General features: G+C 52.4%; 1 protein-coding gene and 1 non-coding gene across 6 annotated transcripts; one reads left to right on the top strand and one right to left on the bottom strand.

Moving 5' to 3' along the window:
* The first annotated feature begins 1,781 nt into the window (after positions 1-1,781).
* On the top strand, positions 1,782-26,095 carry CARD14 (caspase recruitment domain family member 14). Of its 5 annotated transcripts, none has more exons than XR_009731453.1 (21): positions 2,512-3,322; positions 5,373-5,600; positions 6,775-6,912; positions 7,837-8,162; positions 10,207-10,374; positions 11,340-11,459; positions 12,079-12,204; positions 12,701-12,856; positions 13,863-13,970; positions 14,860-15,002; positions 15,090-15,184; positions 16,746-16,806; positions 16,984-17,176; positions 18,741-18,867; positions 19,040-19,277; positions 20,324-20,387; positions 21,108-21,222; positions 22,248-22,421; positions 24,363-24,484; positions 25,170-25,493; positions 25,900-25,987. XR_009731453.1 is itself a non-coding variant. In XM_061392641.1 (21 exons), exons 2-21 carry the CDS (start codon positions 5,390-5,392, stop codon positions 26,093-26,095), a joined length of 2,997 nt encoding a protein of 998 aa, XP_061248625.1. In that variant the 5' UTR covers positions 2,521-3,322; positions 5,346-5,389. The 5 variants fall into 5 exon arrangements, 3 of the variants coding, with proteins under 3 accessions (XP_061248625.1, XP_061248626.1, XP_061248624.1); XM_061392641.1 differs by having other exon boundaries at positions 2,521-3,322; positions 5,346-5,600; positions 25,170-25,285; positions 25,900-26,095; XM_061392642.1 differs by having other exon boundaries at positions 2,522-3,322; positions 21,111-21,222; positions 25,170-25,285; positions 25,900-26,095.
* On the bottom strand, positions 4,947-5,019 carry TRNAG-CCC (transfer RNA glycine (anticodon CCC)). The gene has a single exon. It is a non-coding gene; the product is annotated as a tRNA-Gly (tRNA).
* Positions 26,096-26,108: the final 13 nt, after the last annotated feature.

The following is a 26,108-nucleotide window of genomic DNA, read 5'->3' as shown; positions in this document are numbered from 1 at the left end:
GAACCTGAACCTGTTGCATGAGAAGGCAAAATCCTAACCACTGAACCACCAGGGAAGTCCCCACCTGTTTTAAAAGCAAAATTTTAGCTTTACTTACATTTAAGATTATGGTTGAATTGCTAAATGCAATATAAACATTTCCAAGAACAATTACTTCTTTAAAAATTCCTGCTAAAGTTAAGAGATTACGAAAACCATGACAAGGTAGAGACTTTATTTAAAATCTACCTGCTTCCGTGGAGATGCGGTTCTGTCACTGGCAGTTCTGAGCCTCTTGGCAACACTTCATCCGTTTTGGGGCTCATCTGATATTCCGACATTTCTCAAAACTTTGGGGAGAAACTTGTTTACCTTTCCGTTGTTTGTGTTTTGTGGCTGCGGGTTTTTTTGTTGTTCTTGTTTGTTTGTTTACATTTTTTGACTCACTTTGCAAGGTTCTCGAAGAGAGATTGTGAGTTTCTTCCTTCAGCACCTTTCCCATTTGGACTGGTTCTATGTGTGGAATCTGACCCAGAGCCTTTGCCCTGGACACGGTGAGAGCTGCAGCACCACGAGGTTGTCCTCTGAAAAGGCACAAGGGGAACCCCTTGCCTAGGCACCCTGGCACCCGTGTAACACAGTCCTGGTGGTAGTGGGGTTGACTGAGGGGAACGGGATGCTGGACTGAACCAGTGTAGGGGTGGAGTAGGGGGGCTTCCTAGGTGGCGCTGGTGGTAAAGAATCTGCCAATGCTGCCAATGCAGGAGATGCAAAGACACAGCTTTGATCTCTGGGTCAGGAAGATTCCCCGGAGGGGGGCGTGGCAACCCGCTCCAGTATTCTTGCCTGGGAAATCCCATGGACAGAGCAGCCTGTTGGGCTACAGTCCATGGGGTCACAATGAGTTGGACATGACTAAAGCAACTAAGCATGCACACACATGGGTGGAACAGAGGAGGCCGGCAGGGAACACAAATCGGCTGAGGGCAGAAGCACTCAGCTGGATCGGGGCCTCCGGAGCAGGGGATGGGTGCTTGGCTGGGGGCGAAGGGCTGTCACGTGCCTGCAGATTCAGCCTCTTTTGGCCAAGCACTGGGGCTGGGCACCTGATACATTATTGCTGCCACACCTGGTTTTCAGAAGGATAGGCAGGGCCTGAGAAAACAAAGACTATGGCCTTTTGAGGCAGGGCTGGATGGGGCTGGGAAGGACTGCTCCTGGAATTGATCCTCTGTCCTGGGTCCTTGGGTGGTTGACCAGTTAAAGCCTGCCCTGGCCCCAGGTCACCAGTCTGGCAGCCATAGAGAAGAAGCGTCTCATTTGGCCCTCCATCTCTTGACAAGCCCACCCACCTCTAGGTGCCAAGAAGTGAATGCTTATTATCCGAGTGACATCTAAAAGAGAACCTCACAGAAGGGCATTGATCATCACAAAAGAATCACTTGGGTGAGATAGGAATTTAGGCATAAATTACATAATGAGGGCCTGGAGACCCCTTGATCATGCAAATCAGGGCCAGTTTCATGGATGTAACCTGTCCCTAGGACCCTGTGCTTGGTCTAACACTCTGCTGTCACTGTCTAGAACTTCTGGAAACTTTTATTTTTATTTATTTATTTTTTTAGTGGCAGCCGCGGCCGGCCGCGCCGCCTCCGCCCGCGCCCCCGCCGCCTCCACGCAGCCTCTTCTGCCTTTCCCTCTTCTCGGCTCGGTGAGTCCCAGGAGCCGACGGGGCCCGGCGGTTGAGGCGGGCGGTGCTCGGCGGCGCCGGAGCAGGATTCTGGGCTCCTGGAAACTTTTAAAACTAGGGGCCCATGTTTTCATTTTGTACTGGGCTCTGTGGATTGCACAGCTGGTCCTGATGCAAGGTAGGTCATCCCGATTTGAAAGGCCAAACCAAAGAGATGCAGACTTCTACTGGGTAGAGATCCCAGGAGCTCGTGAGCCTTCCATTCAAGTGTGTAGTTGACTGCTTGGACGTGGCCAGGCACTCCAGGACTTGAGCCAGTTTCCAAATTCCCTTTGCACATATGTATTAGTTTTCCAAGGCTGCCATAATAAATTACCACACCGCATGGCTTAAAATGACAGAAATGTATTTGCCCTGAGTTCTGAAAACCAGAAATTCAAAATCCAGGTGCCAGCAGGTCCAGACTCCATCTGAAGGTCTCAGGGAGAATCTGCTCAATGCCTTTCTCTGAGCCTCAGGTATTGCTTGCAATCTTTGGTGACCCTTGGCTTCTATGAGCATCACTCTGATCTCTGCCTTGGTTGTCACATGACTTCTCCCTGTAAGTCTGTCTCTGGATTGCTTCTCTTCTTATAAGGTCACTAAGTCATAAGGGCAAAGGCAATGGCACCCCACTCCAGTACTCTTGCCTGGAAAATCCCATGGGTGGAGGAGCCTGGTGGGCTGCTGTCCATGGGGTCGCTAAGAGTCAGACACGACTGAGCGACTTCACTTTCACTTTTCACTTTCATGCATCGGATAAGGAAATGGCAACCCACTCCAGTGTTCTTGCCTGGAGAATCCCAGGGATGGGGGAGCCTGATGGGCTGCCGTCTGTGGGGTCGCACAGAGTCGGACACGATTGAAGCGACTTAGCAGCAGCAGCAGCAGCAAGTCATAAGGGATTCAAGGCCCCACCCTAACAACTTTATCTTGATCACATCTGCCATGATTTCCAAATAAAACCACATTCATAGGTACTGGGAGTGAGGACTTCAACATATAAAACCCTAATTCATGGACAAAGTTCAACCTATAAAACCCTGATTCCTAAGCATCCATCAACTGTTCCCTGAAGAAACCAGGAATGAACCACCTAAGGGCAGGACTCCTATTCTTGGCTTGCTCCCTCTTCTTCCTCAACCAGTGAGATCCCCATGCCCCTTTCCCACCCACAACTGTCGGCAGATTCCTCCTTCTGAGTACAAGACTTAGGGGAAGGGTATCAGTGGAGTCTGGCCCCATGGTGACAAAGATACTGTGTGACTATTGCACCTGCGCATTCTCCTTGGTCTCCTAGGGTTCAAAGCTCACTTTCCTTCTACAAGCCTGCTTCCAAGCCCCAAGGAAGCTTTTATAGTTCCTGAGCAGACGATAGGGATCAAAGATCTGTCGAATTGTTTCCTGGAACAGTTTGCATTAGTCTTTGGTGCCAAAACTCAGTTTCTGTGCAAGTCATGCGGCTTGAGATAGATATGAGATCATCTTCGCACGGGTTTTCAGGCTATTCTCGCCCAGCCCCGTCCTGCCGGCACCACACCTGGCCTCAGAGGGGACCCGGGATCCCATCCCACGGCGAGGAGTGCCTGCGAAAACGAATGTGAGCAGTTTTTGGTGAGTCCTCGCTAAAGATGGGGCCCCTCGCGTGGATTGTAGGGGGCTGTCCATGGGGACAGGACCCTCCAGTGACCATCTCCTTGTTTTCTTAGTTTACAAGGGTTGATTTGCTGTAGTTTTCAAGCATTTGTCGTATATAGACCTCTTAAAGAGGTATTTGAGGGATTGCCCTGGTGGTCCAGTGGTTAAGACTCTGAGTTTCCAAGCAGGGGGACAGGTTCAATCCCTGGTCGGGAAACTAAGATCCCACATGCCGTGTGGTACAGCCAAAAGCTTTTTTTAAAATACAGGTATTTGACTCCAGCTGTTCCACCTTGCCATTCCAAATGAAAAGAACCAAATCATATGAATTCTCAGGTCTGAGAGAAACTCTCCAGCCTGTGCTCAAGATGATGTACACGGACAGTCACTGTGGCACTGCGTGTGTTGGAGAAAAAGGCGAAACAACCTAAGGCCCATCCACAGGAGCACCGACTGTGGTTTCTTAGTATAATTGAATTCAGTACACAGTTTAAAAATAGATCAAGCTGCATGTATCCATTTGCTAAACCTCAAAAAACAGGCTGAGGAACTTCCTTGGCTATCCAGTGGTTAAGACTTGGGCTGTCACTGCCATGGACCCGGATCTGATCCCTGGTGGGGGAACTAAGATCCCACAAGCCACATGGTATGGCAAAAAGAAACAACAAAAAAATAAACAGGCTGAGTGTAGAGCCATGCCCAGTACCACACTGTTTATGGGGTTCCCGGGGGCATATGACAAGATGCCCTGTGTTATTTTGGACACATTCATATGCATCACATGGTCCAGAAGTTACCTGTGGGAAGAGAGCAAGGGACAGGACCTGGAGACAACAGAACTGGGCTGTCTCTAACTGTGTGTCCTTAAAAAGGAGACCAGGTACAAAGTGTTAAGATGGGTTGAATCTGTGTGACTGGTATATGGATATTTTAAATCATTTGCAGGACGTTTTTAGGATGCTTAAAACAGGCTGCAGGTTAAAAGCATCTTATTTAGATGTATCAGTGGGCTAGTGACTTTGTGCCAGGGTTGGAGGGAGGAGAGGGGCTCAGGTGAGGGCACACCTGTGGAGGTGACTCATTACAAAGCCAGGGAGCATCTGGAGTGGGTTCTGTGGCTGGCAGTCTGGGCAGGGGGTCCTCTGAGGTCCTCTTAACATAAGGTCTTGTGCTTGGATGTGATTGTGTCTCCCCTTTCCCCAATCACCCTTTCATGAGATATTAACCTCACAGATATACTGTCTGTTTATGCACATCTGTGCTTTATATGGGCTTCTCAGGTGGCGCTAGCGGTAAAGAACTTGCCTGCCAAAGCAAGAGACGTAAGAGACCTGGGTTCGATCCCTGGGTCAGAAAGATCCCCTGTAGGAGGAAACGGCAACCTACTCTAGTACACAGAAGAGTAAGAATTTTTGCTCAAGAATCGATTTCTGACCCCTTGGGGGCTCTGTCACACCTATTAAGAATGCACGTTCTAGATCCATCTGGTTTGTTTTGTTTTTTCAATGAGACAGATTTTTATTTTATTTTTTGTTTATTTGGCTGTACCAGGCCTTAGCTGTAGTATGCAGGATCTTTAGTTGTAGCATGTGGGATCTAGTTCCCTGACCAGGGATTGAACCTGGGCCCCCTGCATTGGGAGCACAGAGTCTTAACCACTGAACCGCCAGGGAAAGCCCCATCCATATGGTTTGTAATGTCACCCTCATTCAGTACACCCATTCCCCAGGCCAGGGGCAGCTTCCTGAGATTTAAAGGCAAATCCAGTCTCCTGAATTCAAAAGAAACCCCGTTCTGCTTGCTCTGCTCCTGGTTGAGGGATTGACTTGATATCAACAAGAAGGATGGACAGCATCCTCCTGCTGGTCACAGGACACCTGGGCCAGAGCGAGTGTCATAACCTCTCTGAATTGGTCATTTCCTCCCTACTGCTAACTTGGGGAAGAGGGTTTGGATGGAAAGACCTCCTGGACAGGAAGCTGTGTCTTTCTGACCCCAGCCCTCCGTGGCCACCCTTCCCATCCAGGGTCCTGAGGCCGGGCCATGGCAGAGCTGTGCCGCACGGACTCCTCGCTGACCTCCCTGGATGAGGAGGTGTTGTGGGAGATGATGGAGGACCACCGCTGCAGGATTGTACGCAGCATCTTCCCCAGCCGTCTCACCCCCTACCTGCGCCAGGCCAAGGTGCTGGACCAGCTGGATGAGGAGGAGGTGCTGCACAGCCCCAGGTTCAACAACACGGCCATGAGAGTCGGTGAGGACCTGTGTCCCAGCCCACTGCAGAGCCGGCTTGGCGCAGGTGGTGCTGGAAAGGCCTGTGTGAGGGCAGGGGGTGAAGGACCTTGAGGTGACCTGAGGTCAGGTCATGGGACTGGGTTAGTGCCCCAGAAATGCCACCACAGATGACTACAGCCTGGGTGGCTTAAAACTGCAGAAGCATCTTCTTTCACACCGTGGAGGCCAAAAGCCTGAAATCAAGGTGTCAGAAGGGCTGAACTCCCTCTGAAGGCTCTAGGGGAGAAAACCGTTGCCTTTTTCTGCTTCTGATGGCCCCAGCATCCTTGGTTTGTGGCTACATCACTGCAGTCTCTGCCTCTATCATCACATGTCCTTCTTTCTGTCTTTTCCTTTTTTGTCTAAGAATGTTTGTGATTGGATTTATGGCCTACCTGCATAACTCAGGGGGACCTCCTCTTGAGATCCTTACCTTAATTACATCTGCAAAGCCTTTTCTGAACAAGGTCCCATTGGCAGTTTCCAAGTGGACATAACTTTGGGGGCCACAACTCAACCCACTCCAGATGTCTTTGGAGCTGATTCTGATTGTCTGACTAGCTGTGTTTATTTGTTCAAAAACAGGAAAGCTTCATCATATGAAGTTGTTAGGAGAATGGAATGAGTTACTCTTTATCAGATACTCATCTCAAAGCCTGGGCCTTCAAAAACAGGCAGTAAGTGGTAGCTATCAATATGCTAGTATTTGTGCCTGTTGCCTAATGACCATTACATACGGGAGAAATTAATTCAAGCTGAGAGTGATGGAATCTAGGTGGGCTCGGAAGGCCTGAGCCTCTCTGGGACTGGACCCTGGGCACTGCTACTTGCTTCTTTCCTCCCACCTGCTTTGTACATGTGTGTACGCATGTGTCCACAACACACCTGGGAGAGGTCTGGAGAGCAACGATTATCCCTTTGAGTCTTTTATTCTCAACTCTTAGCACTTGGGTTGTAGCAGTTCCTCAACAAATATCAGCCTGACCCCTTTCGAGTCTGACCACCATCATGGAAGTAGTAAATTGACCCTGGAAAACTGCTTTGACCTCCTGATTCCTAGATGTGCAAGGATGACCACCACCCTGCTGTACTCTGCTTCCTTCATGGGAAGCCCAGCCAGTACCTGGCTAGCTAAGACTGTTCTCTCTCCCAAGGGTACTTGCTGGATTTGCTAAAGACTCGAGGCAAGAATGGGGCCATTGCCTTCCTGGAGAGCCTGAAGTTCCACAACCCTGATGTCTACACCCTGGTCACTGGGCTGCAGCCCAGCGTGGACTTCACAAACTTCAGTGGTGAGATCTGGTGATATAACCAGGGGTGAGGAGGTGTCCCTCCTTGACTGTAGGCTGTTCCAAACTGGGCAGACATTCCTGTCCCTGTGCTCCAACCACACCCCCCAGACTGTGGGGGGTGAGGAGACCCTCCACACAAACACTAACCCTAGTCAGGGTGGGTAGGCAGAGTCCATGACCTTGGGTTATAAATGAAAAGCTTTGTTTCTAACTATCCAACACCAAGAGCAGACCCCTCACAGGGCATGAAACCTGCATCTGCGAGGCGCAGGCAAAGAGGTAGTGTGTCCTTTCCTAGAAAACCTTTACCTTGAGGTGCTTGAGGCAGAAGGGAACCGGTCCCCACTCGGTCCTGCCCAGTCCCGCCCAGCTCTGGCTCTTGGGAGGGGCCAGTGGTGGGAAAAAGGAGAGGAGCTGCTAAGTAAAGACTTATACCGGCCAGGTGGGAGGCGAAGTCTTGTTTATTAACTGAGTCATTTTAGGCTTCTCTAGAGGAGCTGTTGAGAGATTTAGGTATTTGAAGGGGCAGGGCGACATCACTCAGAACTGTTGGTAAGAAAGTGTTTCAGCCTATTTGTCATCACAGCCCCTATTTATGGGATTCAGGGTTCTGTTATACAGATTCATGTTCTTTGTTATGTTTTCCTTAGGATGACATGAGAATGAACATCGAGCAAGGTTCAGCTGATGGTGGCAGGGGATGGGGAGTTAGGTTTAAACAGCCAGGTCCCACAGGGAAGCCAAGAAAGGGGACAGAAATCACCTGTCATGCTATTTATTTAACCAAAATATTGAGTCCTATTGAGCCTGGAAGCATTTACGGTGACCCACAGATTAGGGTGGGGGCCCTGCTTGAGAGTGTGGGTGCAGGAAGCAAGACCCTGCAGGACGAGGAGCCCTTGGCCTACCTGCCCTGTCCCTCAGGGCTTATGGAGACGTCCAAGCTGACCGAGTGCCTGGCTGGAGCCATTGGGAGCCTGCAGGAGGAGCTGAGCCAGGAAAAGGGGCAGAAGGAGGCACTGCTTCGGCAGTGCCAGCAGCTGCAGGAGCGCCTGGACCAGGCCGAGGCCCGCGCTGAAGGCCTGCGTCAACTGGAGGCCGACCACAGCCGCATGAAGCGCGAGGTCAGTGCCCACTTCCACGAGGTGCTGAAGCTGAAGGACGAGATGCTGAGTCTCTCGCTGCACTACAGCAACGCGCTGCAGGAGAAGGAGCTGGCCACCACACGCTGCCGCAGCCTGCAGGAAGAGGTAACAGCTCGGGGTGCCCATCCTGACCTGCTGCTCCCCACTCTGGGCCTTCGCACTTGCTGGCCTATCTCCTGGAACCCCTACTCCCACTCCCTGCAACACCCCTGCAGGAAACTTCTCCACCAGGGTCCCCTCGAATAGGCTATGTGGTCTCAAGTCCACCCTGCCTTGCAATCACCTGGTCTGTGAAGTGCCCACGATGGGGAGCCCTCCTCCCCGTCCTACCTCTGGGGGACTGTCTGGCTATTCTGGCAGTGGTGGCTGTTACGGAATAGTGGAACCACCCAGCCCTGCTCCCCTCCAACTGCATCAGTAACCAAAGGGACTTCTATTGTCTCCTTTATCTTTCTCAGCTGGTCCTGGATACAGATGGGAGAACAGGAATGTTACTAGTGAAGCCCCCTCAGACCCCAACAGTCTTTTACTCATATTTCTGTTGGGGATAATTATTGTATCTTCTTATTGATCTACAAGAGTTCTTTATGGAAGATAGTCATTCCTTGTCATTTTGGCATTTGCTTTTAACTATGGCATTGTTTGATTTAGTTTTCTAAATTTTATTTGGAAAGAATTTTGAATTTACCCAAAAACATACAGATAAACATACAAATACAAATACATCCACATACCTTTTCTTTATCACTGTGCTCTCTCTCTTTTTCTCCCCATGCGTACACACACTTTTTCCTGAACTACTTGAGTTGAACGCATCATGGTCCTTTACCCCCAAACATTTTGATGTATATTTCCTAAAAATAGGATATTCTCTTATGTAATTGTGGTGCAGTTGCCAACTTCATAAAATTACAGTCATATAATCCTTAAATCTACTGTATGTGTTCCAGTTTTATAGTTGACCTAAAGTACATTCTTTATGGCATTTTCCCTCTAGTCCAGGATCAGGTATTGTACCAAAATTGACAAAGTACTCTTACTATTACTCCCTGCAGCTGGGGGGTATGGGAGAGGTGTTTTAAGGCCAGCAAGCACCCTAGCTTCATGTTGACACCTCCCCCTGGACTTAGCCTGACCAGTGATTCTTGCCTGAGCACATCTTTACTCTGGTGGCTGCAAAATGATGAGCCCCATCTCCAGTGCTCCCCCTGGTGACCAGTTGGCCCTCAGCATCCTGACTGTGAGAGGTAGCCTTTCCTTTCCCCACTTGTGCATCTGTTATTGGCACAGATGCGTGGATTCCTATCTCCAATAATCTGTAACATGTTATTGTCTTTGGTTTGGTGCTCAAAGTGTCCTAGATTTGGCAGTGGGAACCCCTTCAATATGTTGTGTCCTGGGACATGACATGCCGTTGAGTTTTCTTAGCACTGACTTTCTTTGCATCATCACAAGATATTCCAGGATCATCTCATACCCACTCCACCTCAGCTCCAAAGTCAACCCTTTCTTCAAGGGGCCCCAGTTCCTTTCAGTGACCACTGGGCTCTAGGTGTGCTCATTGCTACTGGGGTGTCTTTGCTCCTCAGCCGTTTTAGCAGAGAGGACTAGGAAACATGCACATAGATACACAAGTACACACACCTACAGACATGCGTAGGCACATATGCATGCAGGTATGCATGGACACACACATGTGCAGAGTTTAGATATCATGAGTTCACACCCAAACCTCTAATTCCGGTAGATCCCCCGGGGTTTCTTCTTGCTGCCTCCCACTTCACCTGACATGTTTAGCGGAATGTGGAAAGGCGGAGAAGCAGGGCCATGCTGGAGGAGGCTTAGTGGCCATTCATCCCTGGCTGCACTGGCTGTCAGATCCAAGAGCCGATGGCAAGGGCTCCTTTCTCTGTTCCTGGGGACCTCAGCTCAGTGATTTAACCCCTACGCCTCCCAGTAAGATAAAGCTAAAATGCTTTTATCATCCTACAGGGACTATTCGTTAGGTAAAACCCTTTATGGATTTTGAAATCTTGGGAGAGGGACCTTTTTGAGTATGAAAAGCATCATCACTAAGGAGAAAGGCTGAGGACCACACCCGGCTCCTGGTCTAGTGGAGAAACAGCAGTGACCTTCTCCTCTCTGGCAGCTGTATCTGATGAAGCAAGAGCTGCAGCGAGAGAAGATGTCTTCTTCCTGTGAGCGGGAATTTCGAGAGCGGTCCCTGAAGATGGCCAGCGACCTGGAGCCTGGAGACGAGGAGCTGAGCCGCCTGAAGGAGGAGAATGAGAGGCTCCGCTCCCTGACCTTCAGCCTGGTGGGTCCTGGTGCCCCCAAGGTTCAACTTCCTGCCCTGGTCTCCCCCCAAGGCTCAGCTTCCTTCCCTGGTGGCCAGCAGGTAGTGTCACTGGCCTTGGCCTGTGGCCTCCAGACTGTGGGATTTCTGACAGGTGGTTCCACTGAGGTGTAGCTAAGGTCTGGGTGAGATGAAACCTAGTGACTCGTCCTCACCACCCCTTCTCACACCCCTCCTTCCTGTTCTTTCCAGACCCCGTATGCTGGCAAAATTGAAAGCTATTGTGCATGTATTCAAAAGTCTTAGCTCGTTTGCTGCTGCTACGTTGTTTTGGAGTAAATAGAGGCTGATTATAATTAATGAGATTAGCATTAAGGTTATGGAAGGGGGGAACTTTCTGCCTGCAAAATATTCCACCATCCTGCTCAGGCAGGCACGGGGGAGTGGGGAACTGTAAGATGCAGAGAAGTTCGTGTCGCCAGCACCCTGAAATTATGCAAATCATCTGCCTCTCCTCTGCAGTCCCTTTCGATCAATAAATACCTATTTTTTGAACTAGCCCTTCGACAGACATTCATGGGGTGTGGGTCACCCGGCCTGAACTGTGCCATCGTTCAGAAAAGTGAGCATGAAGAGGGAATGCCTCAGCCCTTGATATTCGCCCTCCTGGAAGCCTCTGCCTTTGGATCTATTGGGAGCAGGCTGAAACTGCCAAAAAGAAGGAGGCGCTATACTACCCTCAGAGGCTTTCAGCTTCCTGTACTTTGTCTTCTAGCCACGCTCACGTGGACCCGAAATGCATGTTCCCCATTTTGATTGCTGACCTTGCCTTTTTTCCTGCCTGACGTGCAGTAATAAAGCTAAATCCGTCCCCACACCCGGACTCGAAGCTTCCTGCCTCCTGTCCTGGGGACGAGATGATGGGGATGTTTCCCTGGGGCCTTTGGGGAGGTCAGGGTCCCTGGGCTGACATCTCTTTGTGCCAGGCGGAGAAGGACATTCTGGAACAGAATCTGGATGAGGCCTTGGAGAGCAGGCAGGAGCTGGTGGACCGCATCCACTCTCTGAGGGAGCGGGCGGTGGCTGCTGAGAGACAGCGAAAGCAGGTGACACTGCTGGGCCGTGTTTAGGGGCCGGGCTGCTTGGATGAGGAAGCAGATTCTTTAATCTATACTGAGCTTAAAACCAACTTTGCCCAAGTAATGCATTGGCCTGTTTGCTTATTCCTTTGTCAAACTAGACTGGACACCAGTTCAGAATCCAATGCTAAAGGCCACGTCCACTTTGTGGGGTGATGAGAAAATAGGTCAGGCAAACAAGCGATTAAAACACAGAGTGATTTCCAGTGCGTGGGGGCCCCAGGGTGAGAGCCAGGGATTTATTTAGTTGCTGTAAAAAGCAAGGGGAGGATGAGAGAAAGGAGACAGTGGAAGAGAATGAGGTGGGCAGAGGGAAAATAGGTATGCCTTTTGGGACATGGAATAAACAAAACACAATTTGACATGCATGACCCATGCATATTTTGATGATCAAATTAAAATATAATCAACACAGTAACTCTAGATGCACCTGAAATCTAGCACTTAAGAAATGAGCGTCAATTCACCTTATTTCCTCTTGAGAACCACCTCCCTCACTTCTCCCCGAGGCTCCCCCACCCCCATCCTCAGCCCTACCCGCGGAGTCACTGACCTCCGTGGGCCATGTTTGTCCCCCTCCGTCCAGTACTGGGAAGAGAAGGAGCAGACCCTGCTCCAGTTCCAGAAAACCAAGGTGGACTGTGAAATCTACAAGGAGAAGATGAACGCCCTGCAGAGCCAAGTGGTCGAGCTGCAGAAGGAACGAGACCAGGTACCCGGCGGGAGGAGTGAGGGGCTGGCCTGGGTGCTGGGCTGAGGGGCTCCGAGGACCGAAGGTGCAGTCCCCGAGGGGTCTCAGGAGGGTTGGGAAGGCCACTCTGGGTGTGGCTTATTGCTGGCTAGCCAGGTCACCTGACCTCAATGGCAGCAGGTTCCAGACTTGAGGTCTCTTTCCTTGGTCCCCAGGATGTTTCTCAGCTCCCCGCCACTGTTACCTGTTGCCATGCCTGCTGTACATCATCTTCCCTCCTTTCATTTCTAGCAGGAGGTGTTTGTGTGCACCCCCTTATTGACTGTTACTGAAACTGCTCGCTTTTACATGAATCATAAATGGTGGTAAGCCACAGAACAAGCTGTGTGTGTTGCACACCAGAGAGTCCAGGGTAAACACAGGCCAGAAACAGGGGCTTTCTCTGGCTGGACTCCTGCGACACACCCTCTTTATCCTCTGGACATTGATCCTTTCTGTCTTCCGTCTCGGCTCCCAGGCCTACTCGGCGAGGGATGGAGCCCAGATGGAGATTTCTCAGAACCTGACCGAGAAGGACGCCCTCCGCAGGAAGGTGTTTGAGCTGATGGACCAGGTCTGCGAGCTGCGCCAGCAGGTCCAGCGGCTGCGGGTGCAGGCCGACTCATCACCGGGGGTGAGCGCTGCTGGGGGTAGGATGCAGGTGTCAGGGCAGAGCCGAGCCGGCTGCACGGGCCTGCTGGCACCACCGGATTCAGCTCTGGCCACAGTGCTGGCTCCTGTGAGGTGTAGTGTGATCAAAGGTTGATGGTATCCAGTGGGGTGGGCTGAGTCTGCTTCTGCATCTCTTTTTATGCTAATACTATGCAAGTCATAGAAGGGTTAGCTTGGTGGAAGGTTCTGGAACCTGGAATGTGCGGCACTCAATGAAGAAAGCAAGCTTAGGAAGCTGTGCAGGTAGTCACTTGGTCTAGTGGGTGATGTCTTCCTGGGATGCTTGAAAGTAAACTACCTGAGAGCTGAGTGATAGAAACGAAGGAAGCTGCATTCTCAAAGAACTAAAATTACTGTAAAACCTCTAATTATGGTCTTGCCAGCAGCTCCAGTTCCAGACATCCTGGTGGGTGGGCAAGACTCTAGAGGTGCCCAGGGACACCTGGGAAGCACAGCCAGACCCTCCCCTCCCTAAGAAGGGGTCCCAGCCGTTCTTCCCTCCCCCACTTGCCACATCAAACATGTTAAAAAATATATACATATGCATGGAAAAGAGACTGACGAATAGATAGCAAACTGCTGGCTGCTCTATTTCTGAGTGTGGGAGGATGGGTCAATTTTACTTTCTTCTCTAATTGGCCTATTCTTCCCCACCAATGTTCTTTGTGGACTATGTATAGATATACATATAGTATCTATTATTTGTATAACCAGGAGAGAATAACATGTATTATCCAAAGGGGATAAAATGCGGTCACCAAGCTGGTTGTTGCATGTCCCATTGGTGGCCAGCTCCCACAGCGCCAGGTGTCCCAGGCTGGGAGAAGGGGACATAAATGTTTTGCCTTGAAGCCCAGGAAAGGAAACCACTCAGGAAGCTGGAGATACAGGGGTTGCGACTCGGTAGAAACTCCAAGAGCAACCTAGGATATTCCCCGAATTAACCAGCCTGTCTGGGTCTTTGGCAGCCCAAGCAGGAGGTGGGGGCCAGGGAGCCCTGTCCGAAGGGGAAGCAGCGGCTGGTGCGTATGTTTGCCCTCTGCCCGCGGGATGACAGCAACGGCAGCTCCTCTGAGGTATGGCCGGTGCCTCCACCACTGCTGGGGCTGGACCAGACCTCGTCTATCAGGACAGAAGAGGGTCTGACACGTAGGAGATGCTTAAAGATGTTAAAGGCTTATCAAGTGAACAGGGGAGCTGCAGCTGGATCTACATATTTCACCTGCATCCTCCAGTTCCACGCTCTGCATCTTGCATGTTTCCACCCCGTCAGCACGTGACCCTCACTAGCCAACAACTTAGCCTCTCTGGCCTCGGTTGCTTTATATGTAAAGTGGGACAGTGCGTGTGCTCAGATGCTCAGTCACATCTGACTCTGTGTGGCCCCCGTGGACTGTAGCCCACCAGACCCCTCTGTCTATGGGATTCACCAGGCAAGGATACTGGAATAGATTGCCATTTCCTTCTCTAGGGGATCTTCCCGGCCCAGGGATCAAACCTGTATCTCTTATGTCTCCTGCATTGGCAGGCACATTACTTACCACTAGCACCACCTGGGACACCCCAAAGTGGGACAGTGCTACCCACCAGAGAGATTTATCATTAAGAGCTAAGTGATACAGGTGACTTCCTTGATGGTCCAGTGGTTAAGATTCTGCACTTCCACTGCAGGGGGGTGTGGACTCAGATTCCATATGTGAAAGGGTGGCCAAAAAACTTAAAAAATAAAGAACGAAGCAACGTAAAATCTAGAAGTAGCTAATAGAGTACCCAGCACAGAGTAGGTGCTCAAGTAATGTGGCTTGGCTCTTTGCTCCTCCTTCCCCTCCTCTGGCCTCCTCTACCCTGTCAGTGGGAGGCTGTGGCTTATTATCATTACACTCTACACAGTAGAGGCAACAGGGATAGCGTCCCAGGGGATCCCCATGAGAGCCCCGTGGTGACTTCTGCTGTGTCCTCCCCCAGTCTCAGCTCTGGTCTGACCTGAGTGCCACATCCAGCCGAGAGCTGGTGGACAGCTTCCGCTCCAGCAGCCCTGCGCCTCCCAGCCAGCAATCTCTGTGCAAGCGGGCCACAGAGGACTTCTGGGAAGACCCATGCTCTTCCAGGTAGAGTGGGGCTGTGGACAGGATCAGGTGGCTCCAGCTGCCCGTGGCTCCCTGGGACATTGGCTTCCATCTTCTTATGCTTTGCAGCGGCTGCCCAGAAATCCTGGAGGTGGACCAGGGAGGCTCCCTGGGTGCTAAGAAGAGCAATGCAGACTTGGATTTTGAGATTGTAGACCGGGCAGGTGAGTGTACCCCCAAACCTCTGCAGCCACCCCACCACCCCTAGCTGGGCTGGCAGAGCCAGGAAGGAGAAGACAGGGATTTTCAGGGAGGCAGGTGATACACCCCAGGGGAGGGGCAGAGAGGAGTGAACCTGACTCCTGCCCTAACCTGAGCTTCTGGGAAAATCCAGACAGCCTGGCAGTTCAAACCAGTGTCCAGATGTGCTGTGTTTACTGACTTTCCTTTTGTTTTCACCTGGAGGCTAAAGGAGTTGCATTCACCTCCACATCCAGCTCAGCATAAAGTTCAGATAGCTCCAGACACACACGTCCTCTCTCTGTCCTTCCCTGCTCTGACCCACGGACACTTGGGCCTCCCAGTGATACCAGAGGGCAACCGGCTTCCATCCTCACTGCTCCTCGCTGAGGTGCCTGCTGGGAACATTTCTGCTGCATGCTGGCACCTGAGACATTCCCATTTCTCCTGTGGCTTATTCCTCATATTTGTCACTTAACTGGTCCTGTCTCCTCAAGGCACAGGCCCCTCACGGGCCTTGCCCCCCACCTTGGGCCTTGCACAGAGCGGGAGCTTAGCATCTTGTCTGAATTTCACCTCATGGCCTCCAGGGAGTGCGTGTATCCCCACGCTGTCGCCTGGCAGCCCCTTCAGGACTGATGGCCTCAGGCTTTCTGTGGGTCACGTGACCAGAAACCTTGCCTCTTACAAATTCATTGCCATTTTTATTTATAACAGAGGCTCCACCCCAGATATAACCAACCTGGATGTGAGATCACAAACAGGATGAGTCAATGCTCTTTTTTTTTCCTTTTGTCATGACTGTGCATCAAGTCCTGGTTTATCAAATTCATTGGGAGTGTATAATTTCACTTGGCTTTGAATGTGAGCACGAGTGTATGTTTATCTGTGAGCTGGGCACAGGCTGCCTGCAACTGGCGACCACTAGCTGTCTGAGAGCCCGCTGGTTCTCTGAGCAGCTCAGGAGGCAAGAAGGGCAGCCTTACGTGCAGGGAGGCTGACACCTGGGCTAGGGGCAGCCCATCTGCCTCAGATGGGCTTGGGGAGACTCTGAGGACATTTAGCCCTGCAGATTGCCAACTCAGAGTCCTGCTGTGGCCAGCTTGGGAGCAGGGTGCCCTGGGAGTCAGGAGGCAGCCAATGACCAGTGCCAGTGGTGGCTGCCACACAGAAATACAGGCCCAGAGTTATGCCAGATTTGATTTCTCAAGTGAAGACAGAAATCCAGATTCCAGATTCCCTATTTTGTAAAATGCTAGCAACTCAGATACTGCAAAAGGACACAATGTAGATTAAACCCTGACAAATGCATCTCCCCACCAGCCTCCTCTATTTTAGCAGAGGTGAATCAAGGTTCTGGGCATCAAGGAAGGGAGGGGCAAGAGAAGGTTCTGCCTCAGCAAAACACAGAACAAGTAGGGGGGGTGCCTGCGGCAGGGGCAGAGGTGACACTGAGGTTGCACGGGTGAGCCAAAACTCCTTCTAAAGTGGGGTGACCTTGAGGGCTGGCCCAGCTCCATACCTGAGCCCCTGGCTTCCTCCTAGACCTCCCTGAATCTGAGAACAGCCTGCAGCCGTCTTCTGGGGACCTCTATCTCTCCGCCAGGTGAGCAGAGGGCTGGGGCTAGCAGGTGGCAGAGCAGAGTGAGGACTGTGTTCTCACTGTCAGCCTGTTTGAGGCTTGGGAAGGAGAATTCCAGAATGCTGGGACTAGAGGGGACCCAGGGGGAGACCTAAGCTCCTGCTCAAGGACACCTGAGCTCCGGCCCCTCCCTTCCTGCAGCTGCTTCCCAGTGAGGCGGAGGCCGGCCCGCAAGATCCTGAGCCAGGTCACCGTGCTGGCCTTCCAGGGGGATGCGCTGCTGGAGCAGATAAGTGTTATTGGCGGGAACCTCACAGGCATCTTCATTCATCGGGTCACCCCGGGCTCTGCGGCAGATGAGATGGCTTTGCGCTCCGGCACCCAGATTGTCATGGTGAGTGTGGCACCGGCCCCTCGAGCCCCGAGCATCCTCTTGAGGGTAGGGTCAGCGTGAGGGGCAGGTAACCCAGGCAGCCATGGATTCAACTTGACAATGGATTACTGGATTGGTCCACGCTCTTTTCTTGGGCTGACATAAAACAGAGTAACACAATGACTAGAGAGACTGTCCTGGTGACTCTCATCAAAACCCTGTGCCCTTCTCCACCCTGACATCCTTGAACTCGAGGGTGACCTACAAGCTGTTGAAGGCTGGACTATGCACCAGCTGAGCGGGCTTTGGAGATGAAGCAATCTTGGCCCAGGAATCTTCTGATAGAGATTACGAAAGATTCTGATGTGGGCTTTTTTTTTTTTTTTAATTGTAATAATCTTACTGTCACTTCATGTGTATGTGTTAAAATACACATACTAAAATTCACAATTTTAACCCTTGGGGACACACAAAAACTTTTTTTACTATAAAATATCCATTAAACTGCAGAAAACAAAAATGTACAACCTAATTATTATTAAGTGAGCACATGGACAGGGAGGTCACTTTGATGTTACCTAAAAACATCACTGATTCAATGGACATGAACTTGGGCAAGCTCCAGGAGATGGTGAGGGATAGCAAAGCCCAGCATGCTGTAGTCCATGGGGTCACAAAGAGTCAGACATGACTTGGCGACTGAACAGCAGCAACAACAAAAGCAGAATTATTAAGCATCAGGCCTTTTAAGATTAGCAGGAAATTTGAAAAACAGGCATCACCAATTCCTTCCAGGGTAGGGGGGTGTAGAGGGGGTGCAGGGCTGAGAGGGGGAGGGAGGGGCTGCACTGTCAATCAGGATTCCATGGACCCCACGGCTTCTCCCCACTATCCATGGGCTGAGCTGAGTTCTCCTCTGTCTCGAATGATCACACACAGAGCTCCTGACGTAAGCATCAGCCCACCCAACACAAAAGCCCTTCGTCACACTTCTAACAGTCCTGGTGAGATTCTCAATTGTCAGCTCACATTGTGGTTAAAGCAACAGATCCCCTTTATGAGACAGTCCTGATACTTGAATGGGGCCAATTCCGTTCTAATAGCATTAAAAACATCTCTGTTTTTCTCATTGTAAACATATCTACTCTCCTAAACCAAAACAACACTGGGAACAAATGGATAAGAGTGGATAAGAGCCCTGTGGATTTCACAGCTGGGGAAGGGTGACATGAGGGGTGCCCTGGCATCTGGTGGGTGGAGGTCAGAGAGGTGCGAAACATCCTGCAGGGCCCAGGACAGCCCCAGATGTCCTCAGTCCCAAGCTGAGGACTCTGCTCCAGAATGCTCTAGAATGGAGCATATTGGAGAGCGGAAACTAGGCGCCCAGTGGCGATCTAAGTACCTGATCCGGGGTGGGAATGTGTGTAGCCTGGAGACCCTGCAACAGGGTGTCCTGACACAGGGCTCTGATAGGGGCAGATGGGTGTCTGGGAAGCAGTGAGTCTCCTGCAGGGCACATGCCTGCACTCAGACCGCAGCTGCAGAAACCTGGTCAACAGAAGTAACCCTCATGATCTTCCATCAGGTGGATTACGAGGCAACTGAGCCCTCGTCCAAGGCTGTCCTGGAGGGCATGACCCTGGAGCGGGCCGTCGGACTTCTCCAGAGGGTGAATGGCTTCTGCTGTCTGTCAGTGAAGGTCAACATGGAGGGTACACACTCCGCTATCCTCTCCACCCTCCCCCAGAGGCCACCGATGCCAACGCTCCCAGCTCACTGCAGAGCCAGGCTGCGCCCCAAGTCCACAGTGGCCCCCAAAGCAGAACTGTCCTCACGGGGCGTCACGGCCTTGGGCTTACCTGTTCCCATGTCCTCTTTGATCAGGTTATAAGAAGCTGGTCCAGGACCTGGAGGCCAAAGTGGCCACGTCAGGGGACTCCTTCTATATCCGGGTCAATCTGGCCCTGGAGGGGCGGGCGGAGGGAGAGCTTCAGGTGCGCTGCAACGACATCCTGCATGTCACAGACACCCTGTTCCAGGGCAGCAGCTGCTGGCACGCCCACCGTGTTGGCCCCTACAGCACCAAGGGCACCAAGCATGGCACCATCCCCAACTACACACGGTGAGCAGTCGTCCTGGCCTCCCACACCCGAGAGAGAGCCCAGGAACCTGCCCGGGGGAGAGGAGGGGACACTGCCTGGCCTTGCTTAGCCAGGAGGTCCCCTCCTGCCCTGGAGAAACAGCCTTCCCGAGGCTCCCTTCACTGCCCAGGGATATGGGGTGGGGCACCTCCAAGAAGTGGAATCTCCAATGTGCGACCCGCCAGGTTCACTGCTTAGATGGGCTTCCTTTGTGAAAAGGGATGGACCTGAGTCCTAGAGCATTCTAGGGTATGTGGGACCAGTTTCTCATCCTCAGCACTATGGATGTTTGGGGCTGGCTCATCGTTTGTTGTGGGGGACCGTCCTGGGCACTTTGGAATGCTGAGCAGCATCTCAGCCTCCACCCCTGGATGCCAGTAGTGCCCCTGGCGCCCCACCCCTGCTAGTGCTGACAACCTAAAATCTCTCCAGACATTGCCAGTGTCCCCTGGGGGAAGGTGACCCATCGTGCAGGTGTGTCCAGGACTATCAGAAAGCCCCGTGTCCTGGGGAACCCCCTCAGTCCCGGGCCAACTGGGACAGCCAGTCACCCTTTCTGGGAGCAACAGTTCCCCTGCTCAGAATCACGTTCTGTAGTAGATCAACCGTAAGGCACCAAGCATGGTGTCTCGTCCAGCTCCTCTCAAGCCTCACTGCAAATTCTGCCACCTGGAGATCAGACTCAGCAGATGCAGGGAGAGGCCTGAGACTCTGCATTTCCAGGCCCTCTCTAGGTGGTGCCAGGCTGAAATCCTCAGGCCACACTGGGACTAGTGAGGTCCTGGAGTGATGGCCTCCACCCCACTCAGACTGTGTTGCCTGGACCCTCCCTCAGAACAATTCAGTTAGCATCTCCAGGGGCGGGCTGGGGCTCTGCAGGTGTTTAAGAACACCAGGGGACTACTGGGCTGCTGGGGTGAATGACCGTGGTGGGGGAAGTGGGGATGTCCCAGAGCACTGTGCAGGGGCCCACCTCTCCCGTCCAGCCCTCCCTGCAGCTGGGCTGGGGTTGTTCTCCTCCACACAGGGCTCAGCAGCTGCTCATCGCCCTCCTCCAGGACATGGCTCATCAGAGCACCGTGACCCGCAAGGTGAGGTGGGGAGCTCACCCGGTCAGTCCAGGTCCTAGACAGGGGGTCCCCCTTAGGTGAGCTCTGCCTCTCCCCCGACTGGCCTTCCTTCTCTCCCAACTCACATCATCCTGAGGGAGGGGCCCAGTCAACCCCTCCTTCCATCTGCAAAATCATAGCCCTACCTGGGGTGGGCTGGAAAACTGTGGGCACTGACTGAGGGTCCCACGTGGAGAGTGTAGGCTGCTGACCTGAGGTGGGCTGACCTGGTGTGTCTCTTCCCCGCCGTTCAAACCTTCACTTGGGTCTGCATACTGCCCAGCCTGCAAGATCTATTATGTGCAGATATATTGTGTATGCTCCCTGCCTCTTGCTCCCAGGTCACCCCATTTGCCCACTATGTGCACCCCACTCTTATTCCCCACTGAGGCTGGGCACCATTAGGTTGCCCCGACACAGAACACTCAGCTGCCCCTGAGCAAGGCACTAGGGCAGCCCCCGGGATCGTGGCAGGGCTAGCCTGGGGGAACCCTACTCTTCCTTCCTGCCTCCCACTCCCTGCCTTCCGTAGGGAGGGCTCAGCCTGAGGACTCTCTTTGGCCACCCCTCATCTCCCATCCTCTGCCATGGGGCCTGGGCCTCCTGATTGTTCAGTGGGCGCAGCCTGGGGCCAGAGATCACCCTGAATTTGGGGGGGGGCAGGCCTCCAGCACTGTTTGACGTTCCTTCTCCCTCATCCAGCAGTCGTCTGGGGGAGCCCAGAAGTTGGTCCGCATTGTCAGTATGGACAGAACCAAGGCCAGCCCTCTGTGGTCAAGCTTTGAAGGGAGCCAGTCGGACCCGAGCCGGGTAGAAGGTGAGGTGGGTGGAGCTGGTGGAGGGTCTTCAGGGGCCACAGTGGTTGGGCAGCTTGGTCAGGATACCACCACTCATCTAGGCCAGAATCTGTTTTAAGAATCATAATGGATGTCTATGTGCCCTTCTGGAAAGCAGTTGTTACACACTCTTAGTGACCTTTAACTGATGCTCCTACTTCTGTAACCTACCCCAAAAGATGGTCCGAAGCCCCTGGTACAGTCATCTGGACAGCAGTCCTTTTAGAATAGTAAAGTCTAAATACTCTCCAAATGCCCAACACTCCACAAACCAGTGGGCCCTCAGACAGCTGCTGTTTTTAAAAGTCCCAGGGAATATAGCAGTTGGGGTGGGGGACAGTGGTTGTGACAGGGGCCAGCACAGCACAGACCCCTGCGCAGGTAAAACTGTGTGATGAGATAAGCAGAAGTGAATTTAGAGAAAGGTAAACCATTTTGAGTTTATTTTCTTGAAAAGTGCTTTGAGTGCCCGTGTCCTTAGTCACTTCAGTCATGTCTGACTCTTTGCGACTCTATGGCCCCCAGGCTCCTCAGTCCACAGGCAAGAAAAGTGGACTGGGTTGCCATGCCCTCTTCCAGGGGATCCTCCCAATCCAACCTGCATCTAATATTACTGAAATGACCAGGAGAGGAGAGAGGGAAGGAGGGAAGGACTGGGATCATGTGTCCCTGAGGATGAGGCTAAGGAAGAAGACACAGGAAGCTTCCAGACTGTTTGGAAGGATAAACTCAGGTTTTCTATCCTCCCTGTGAGCCAGACAGGGAAAAGAGTTTAAGCTGCAGCCTATAAAGGTGATCCTAGAGAAGCAGGACATCTAATCAGCAAGTACAAAGAAACCAGCCAGGGCAGGTGTGGAGGCCATGGTGCATCGTGCAGGAGCCCGGTGTACCCGCGTTACTTCAGGGGCTGGGCTGCAGCAGCGAGCAAAGCAGACACAGGCCGTCCTGGGGGCGGGGGCTGCTGCAGCCCGGCGCCCAGCCCACTTGCGGCTCCTTCCTCCCACAGACCCCTCCACCGTGTGCTTTTGGACCGAGAGCTGCTTCACCCTGGTGCCCTACACCCTGGTGCACCCCCACAGGCCCAGCCGGCCCCGGCCTGTGCTCTTCGTGCCCAGGGTGGTCGGGAAGATCCTGATTGAGAAGCTGTGCCTCTTCCAAGGGTTTAAGAAATGCCCAGCAGGTACGCTCTCACCTGGGAGTCCCACCTGACTGTCAGGTGGCAAGGCGAGGCCTTGGCAGAATGCTGTATCTGCTTTCAAGGGGGTGGATGACAGAGGAGTGGCCAAAACAAAGGACCACAAACCAGGGGGCTTAAAACAGCAGAGATGTATTCTCTTAGTGTTCTGAAGGCTGGAAGTCTGAAGTTAAAATGTCTCCACAGGCTGCCCTTTCTCCAAAGGCTGCGGTGGAGGGCATCCTTCCTGCCTCTGCCTGCTCTGGTGGCTGATGGTGGCCTGTGACTCTAACACTGATCTCTGCCTCCTCATCTGTGTGTCCCTCTGCCTTCACATTACTTTCTTATGAGGAGCCAGTCATTGAATTTCAGACCACCCTACTCCAGTACAACCTCCTCTTAACTAACAGCATCTGCAAAGATCTTCTTTCCAAATAAGGTGAAAATCTGAGGTTTCAGATGGACATGGATTTGGGATGGGGGAGGGGTGGGGCAAAGCACAGCTCTGCTGGCAGCTAGGTTTGTACTTCATGGAGTCATACAACCAAAGGGCTCCATCCACCTACCCAAAGCCACTCAATATAGAGCCATTGAGATGAACTGGCCAGTGGGAATCCTGGGTCCCAGTGGCCCTGCTCTGCAGGAAAGGTGGCTCAGCTGGCTGGAGGGCAGGAGTTAGCTCCTTGGCACTTTCTTCCGTCCAGAGAGTCGGGTTACAATGTGAGGGTGAACAGGGCCCTGTTCTTTTCTCCTGGAGTTCACAGAGGGGACAGAGGGGAGCAAGTGTGGGCCACACAGTTCCTCCAGTGAGCACCAGCTGTGTGTCAGGCTCTGTGCAGAGGGTTGCAGGCCCTGGGTGTCTAGTCTGCGCCTCTGGAGACAGACACCTAAACACGTGGCAGGCTGACTTGTCTAAGCTCCACAAGTGGCCCAGAGGGGAATTCTTTGGAGAGGGGTAGGGGTGAGGGTGGGGATGACAGGCAGGCGTTTGTGAGCAGAACAAGGCAGTCCAGGCTGCCTTGCAGAATGTGCAAAGTGCTGAAGTAGGACGGGGAGGAGGCGGTGGGTGCCTGGAAGTGCCGTGGGCTAGGGGATGGGATCAGGCCTGATCTTTGAATGCCTGTTTTGAAAGCAGAATAGAAGACAGATTGGAGAAGCTAAAGACCACGGGAACACTCGGGCCGGAGGTGGTACAGCAAAGCCACAGCAGGGAAGAGAGGGTAGTCCCGAGAGCTGTCTGCAGGGTCTGGTGGTGCTCTGGAGGGTGGAAGCTAGCAGGATGGCACATACGATTCTCACTTGGGAGAGGGGTGCTATTCAGGAAGAAGGGAAATGTAGGGGTGTGTTCTAACATGTTTATACAGGGCAGGAGTTCTCAGCCTGGGCATGACATTCAGGGTCCTTCTCTATTGTGGGCTGTCCTGTGCATCACAGATGGGTAAGATACCTGGGCCTCAACCCACTTGATGCCAGGAGCAGAGCCCCTCCCCCAAAGCTGTGACAGTCAGAAATGTCTCCAGACATTGCCAAGTGTCCCTTGGGGGCGAAATTGCCCCTGGTTGAGAACCACTGATTTAAGGGCTTGAAGGGATTTTTGGGTGTAAGAAGTTGCATATGTAAGTTTGGGGCTTGGGAAGTGATGGGAGAGGGGTTTATCTACATCTGTCTATCCTTCCTTCTTTCCCTCCATCCTTCCTTCCACCCAACCTTCCATCCATCCACTCACATCCTGGCATTGACTGGGCACCCGCTGTGTCTGAGTTTAGGGTGAATGTGCAGGGCACAGACTCCTCCAAGCAGACAGAGCAGGGTCAGGTTTATAAAGAGGAAACCCTAGCAAGAGCTTTCCCTAGAGCTCACAGGGGTCTGTGGGGGTGGGGGGTGTTCAGCACGGGCTCTTGAGGGAGCAGCTGGGTGTGTGACATCCCCATCAACTGTCACCTTCAGAGTACTTGAGCCAGGAGGAGTATGACACCTCCAGCCTGAGAGGGGACATCATCCAGGAAAGAGAGGCATCCGGTGGCCTCTACTGTGTCACCCGCAGAGCAGTTGAGTCCCTCATGGGAAAGGTAAGGGGTTGGATGGGGGTTGGCAGGAACTCCATCTCCAGAGGAGGGCGGGGGGAGAAGGCAGGAAGGGCCAACCTCCAGAGACCCCTGGAGCACCCAGGATCGGTGCTTAGCTCATCTCTGGCTCCATCACAGAAAGATCAAACCCTGTTTCTGCCATGTGAGGTCCATGTGACCTTGAGCAAGACTTAACTTCCCTGAATCTGTTTCCTTGACACAGATGTTTAATAAACATTTGTTAAATGAATGAATAAAATGGAGATAACACTCCATGTTTTAAGGTTCAGACAAATATATGAAAAGCTCACGGAGAATGATAAAATTTTCTGTTGATACAAAGCAGTTAGGAACAGCTATGATCCAGAGGCCCAGTGGCCCCATCTCCTTCTAACCCCCAAAGAGGCTGATGGAGCCACCAACTCCTAGGGTTTGAGCTCCACACAAAGCCTCCCTCAATCCCAGTGGCCTCTGATTTTTAATTCAGAAGTGAAAAGTCAAATGGATGGAAACTTTTAAAACTGTACAGGAAACATGCTCATATACAAAGGGGCATGCCCAAATTCTTTCCCCATCTCCTTTGCAAACTTCAGTCCTGCCTGTATGCTTCTCTCCATGTTTCCCCTGAGTGTGGGCTCCCCTCGTGTCCTCTGAGGCTAAGGCTCACTTCTCTCCCCACGTCCCCCAGAACACCCACGCCCTCCTGGACATCCAGCTGGACAGTGTCTGTGTCCTGCACAGGATGGAGATTTTCCCCATCATTATCCATGTCTCCATCAATGAGAAGGTGGCAAAGAAATTCAAGTAGGTGCACCCCTGGGGGCCAGTGGTGGGGTTTGAACAGGCTCTGGAACTCCCCGTGAGGCCCACGGTGAACATGTCCAGAGCCTGTGTCGGGGTTTCCAGGATCTCACCCTGTGCCAGCCCCAGAGTGTCACAGATCAGTTCCCCCGCAACATCCAGGACAAAGGTCCTGCAGCCAGCCCCCAGGAGTAACCCAGAGGACAGTAAGGTGAGACCCTAGAACCTGACCTCGGCTAAGTCCATACATTTCCTGGGGTACAGTTAACAGTCCAACCATGTTAGGTGAGGACAGAGACTGAAAAACACTACTTGGTTCATAACTGGGACAAACCCAGATGTCCTGCTGCTTCCTTTATAATTTGAGAACTGAACTTGTAAACTAGACCACCTTCCATTAGTACAACATCATCTAGGGCCCCAACTGTATTTTCTTCATGAGGGGCTGGGTTACCTCAAATCAGGCCACCCATGTCTAGGGCATCTAGACAGCTGTTGCATCATCGGTCCACCCAGGCCCCTAGAATTCCAAGCTGGCAGCTGATTTCTGGGGCTCTGTGTCGGGAGACAGGTGCAAAACTCTCCCTAAGCCACCCTCCCATCTCCGGCCCTGGCAGGAAGGCTCTGCAGCGGCTGGGAACCACAGAGGACCAGCTCCTGGAGGCCGCCAGGCAGGAGGAGGCTGAGCTGGATAAAGTGCCCTGTCTATATAGTAGCCTGGCCCCCGAAAGCTGGAGTGACCTGGATGCCCTGCTCGGCTGCGTCCGCCTGGCCATCACGGATGAGCAAAGGAAGGTCGTGTGGACAGAGTAGAGGCCTTGCTGAT

This window comes from Bos javanicus, chromosome 19 (assembly GCF_032452875.1).
Source record: "Bos javanicus breed banteng chromosome 19, ARS-OSU_banteng_1.0, whole genome shotgun sequence".
Classification (NCBI taxonomy): Eukaryota; Metazoa; Chordata; class Mammalia; order Artiodactyla; family Bovidae; genus Bos; species Bos javanicus.
Note: the sequence above shows the minus strand (reverse complement) of the source record. Positions and strands in the feature narration are given on the sequence as shown.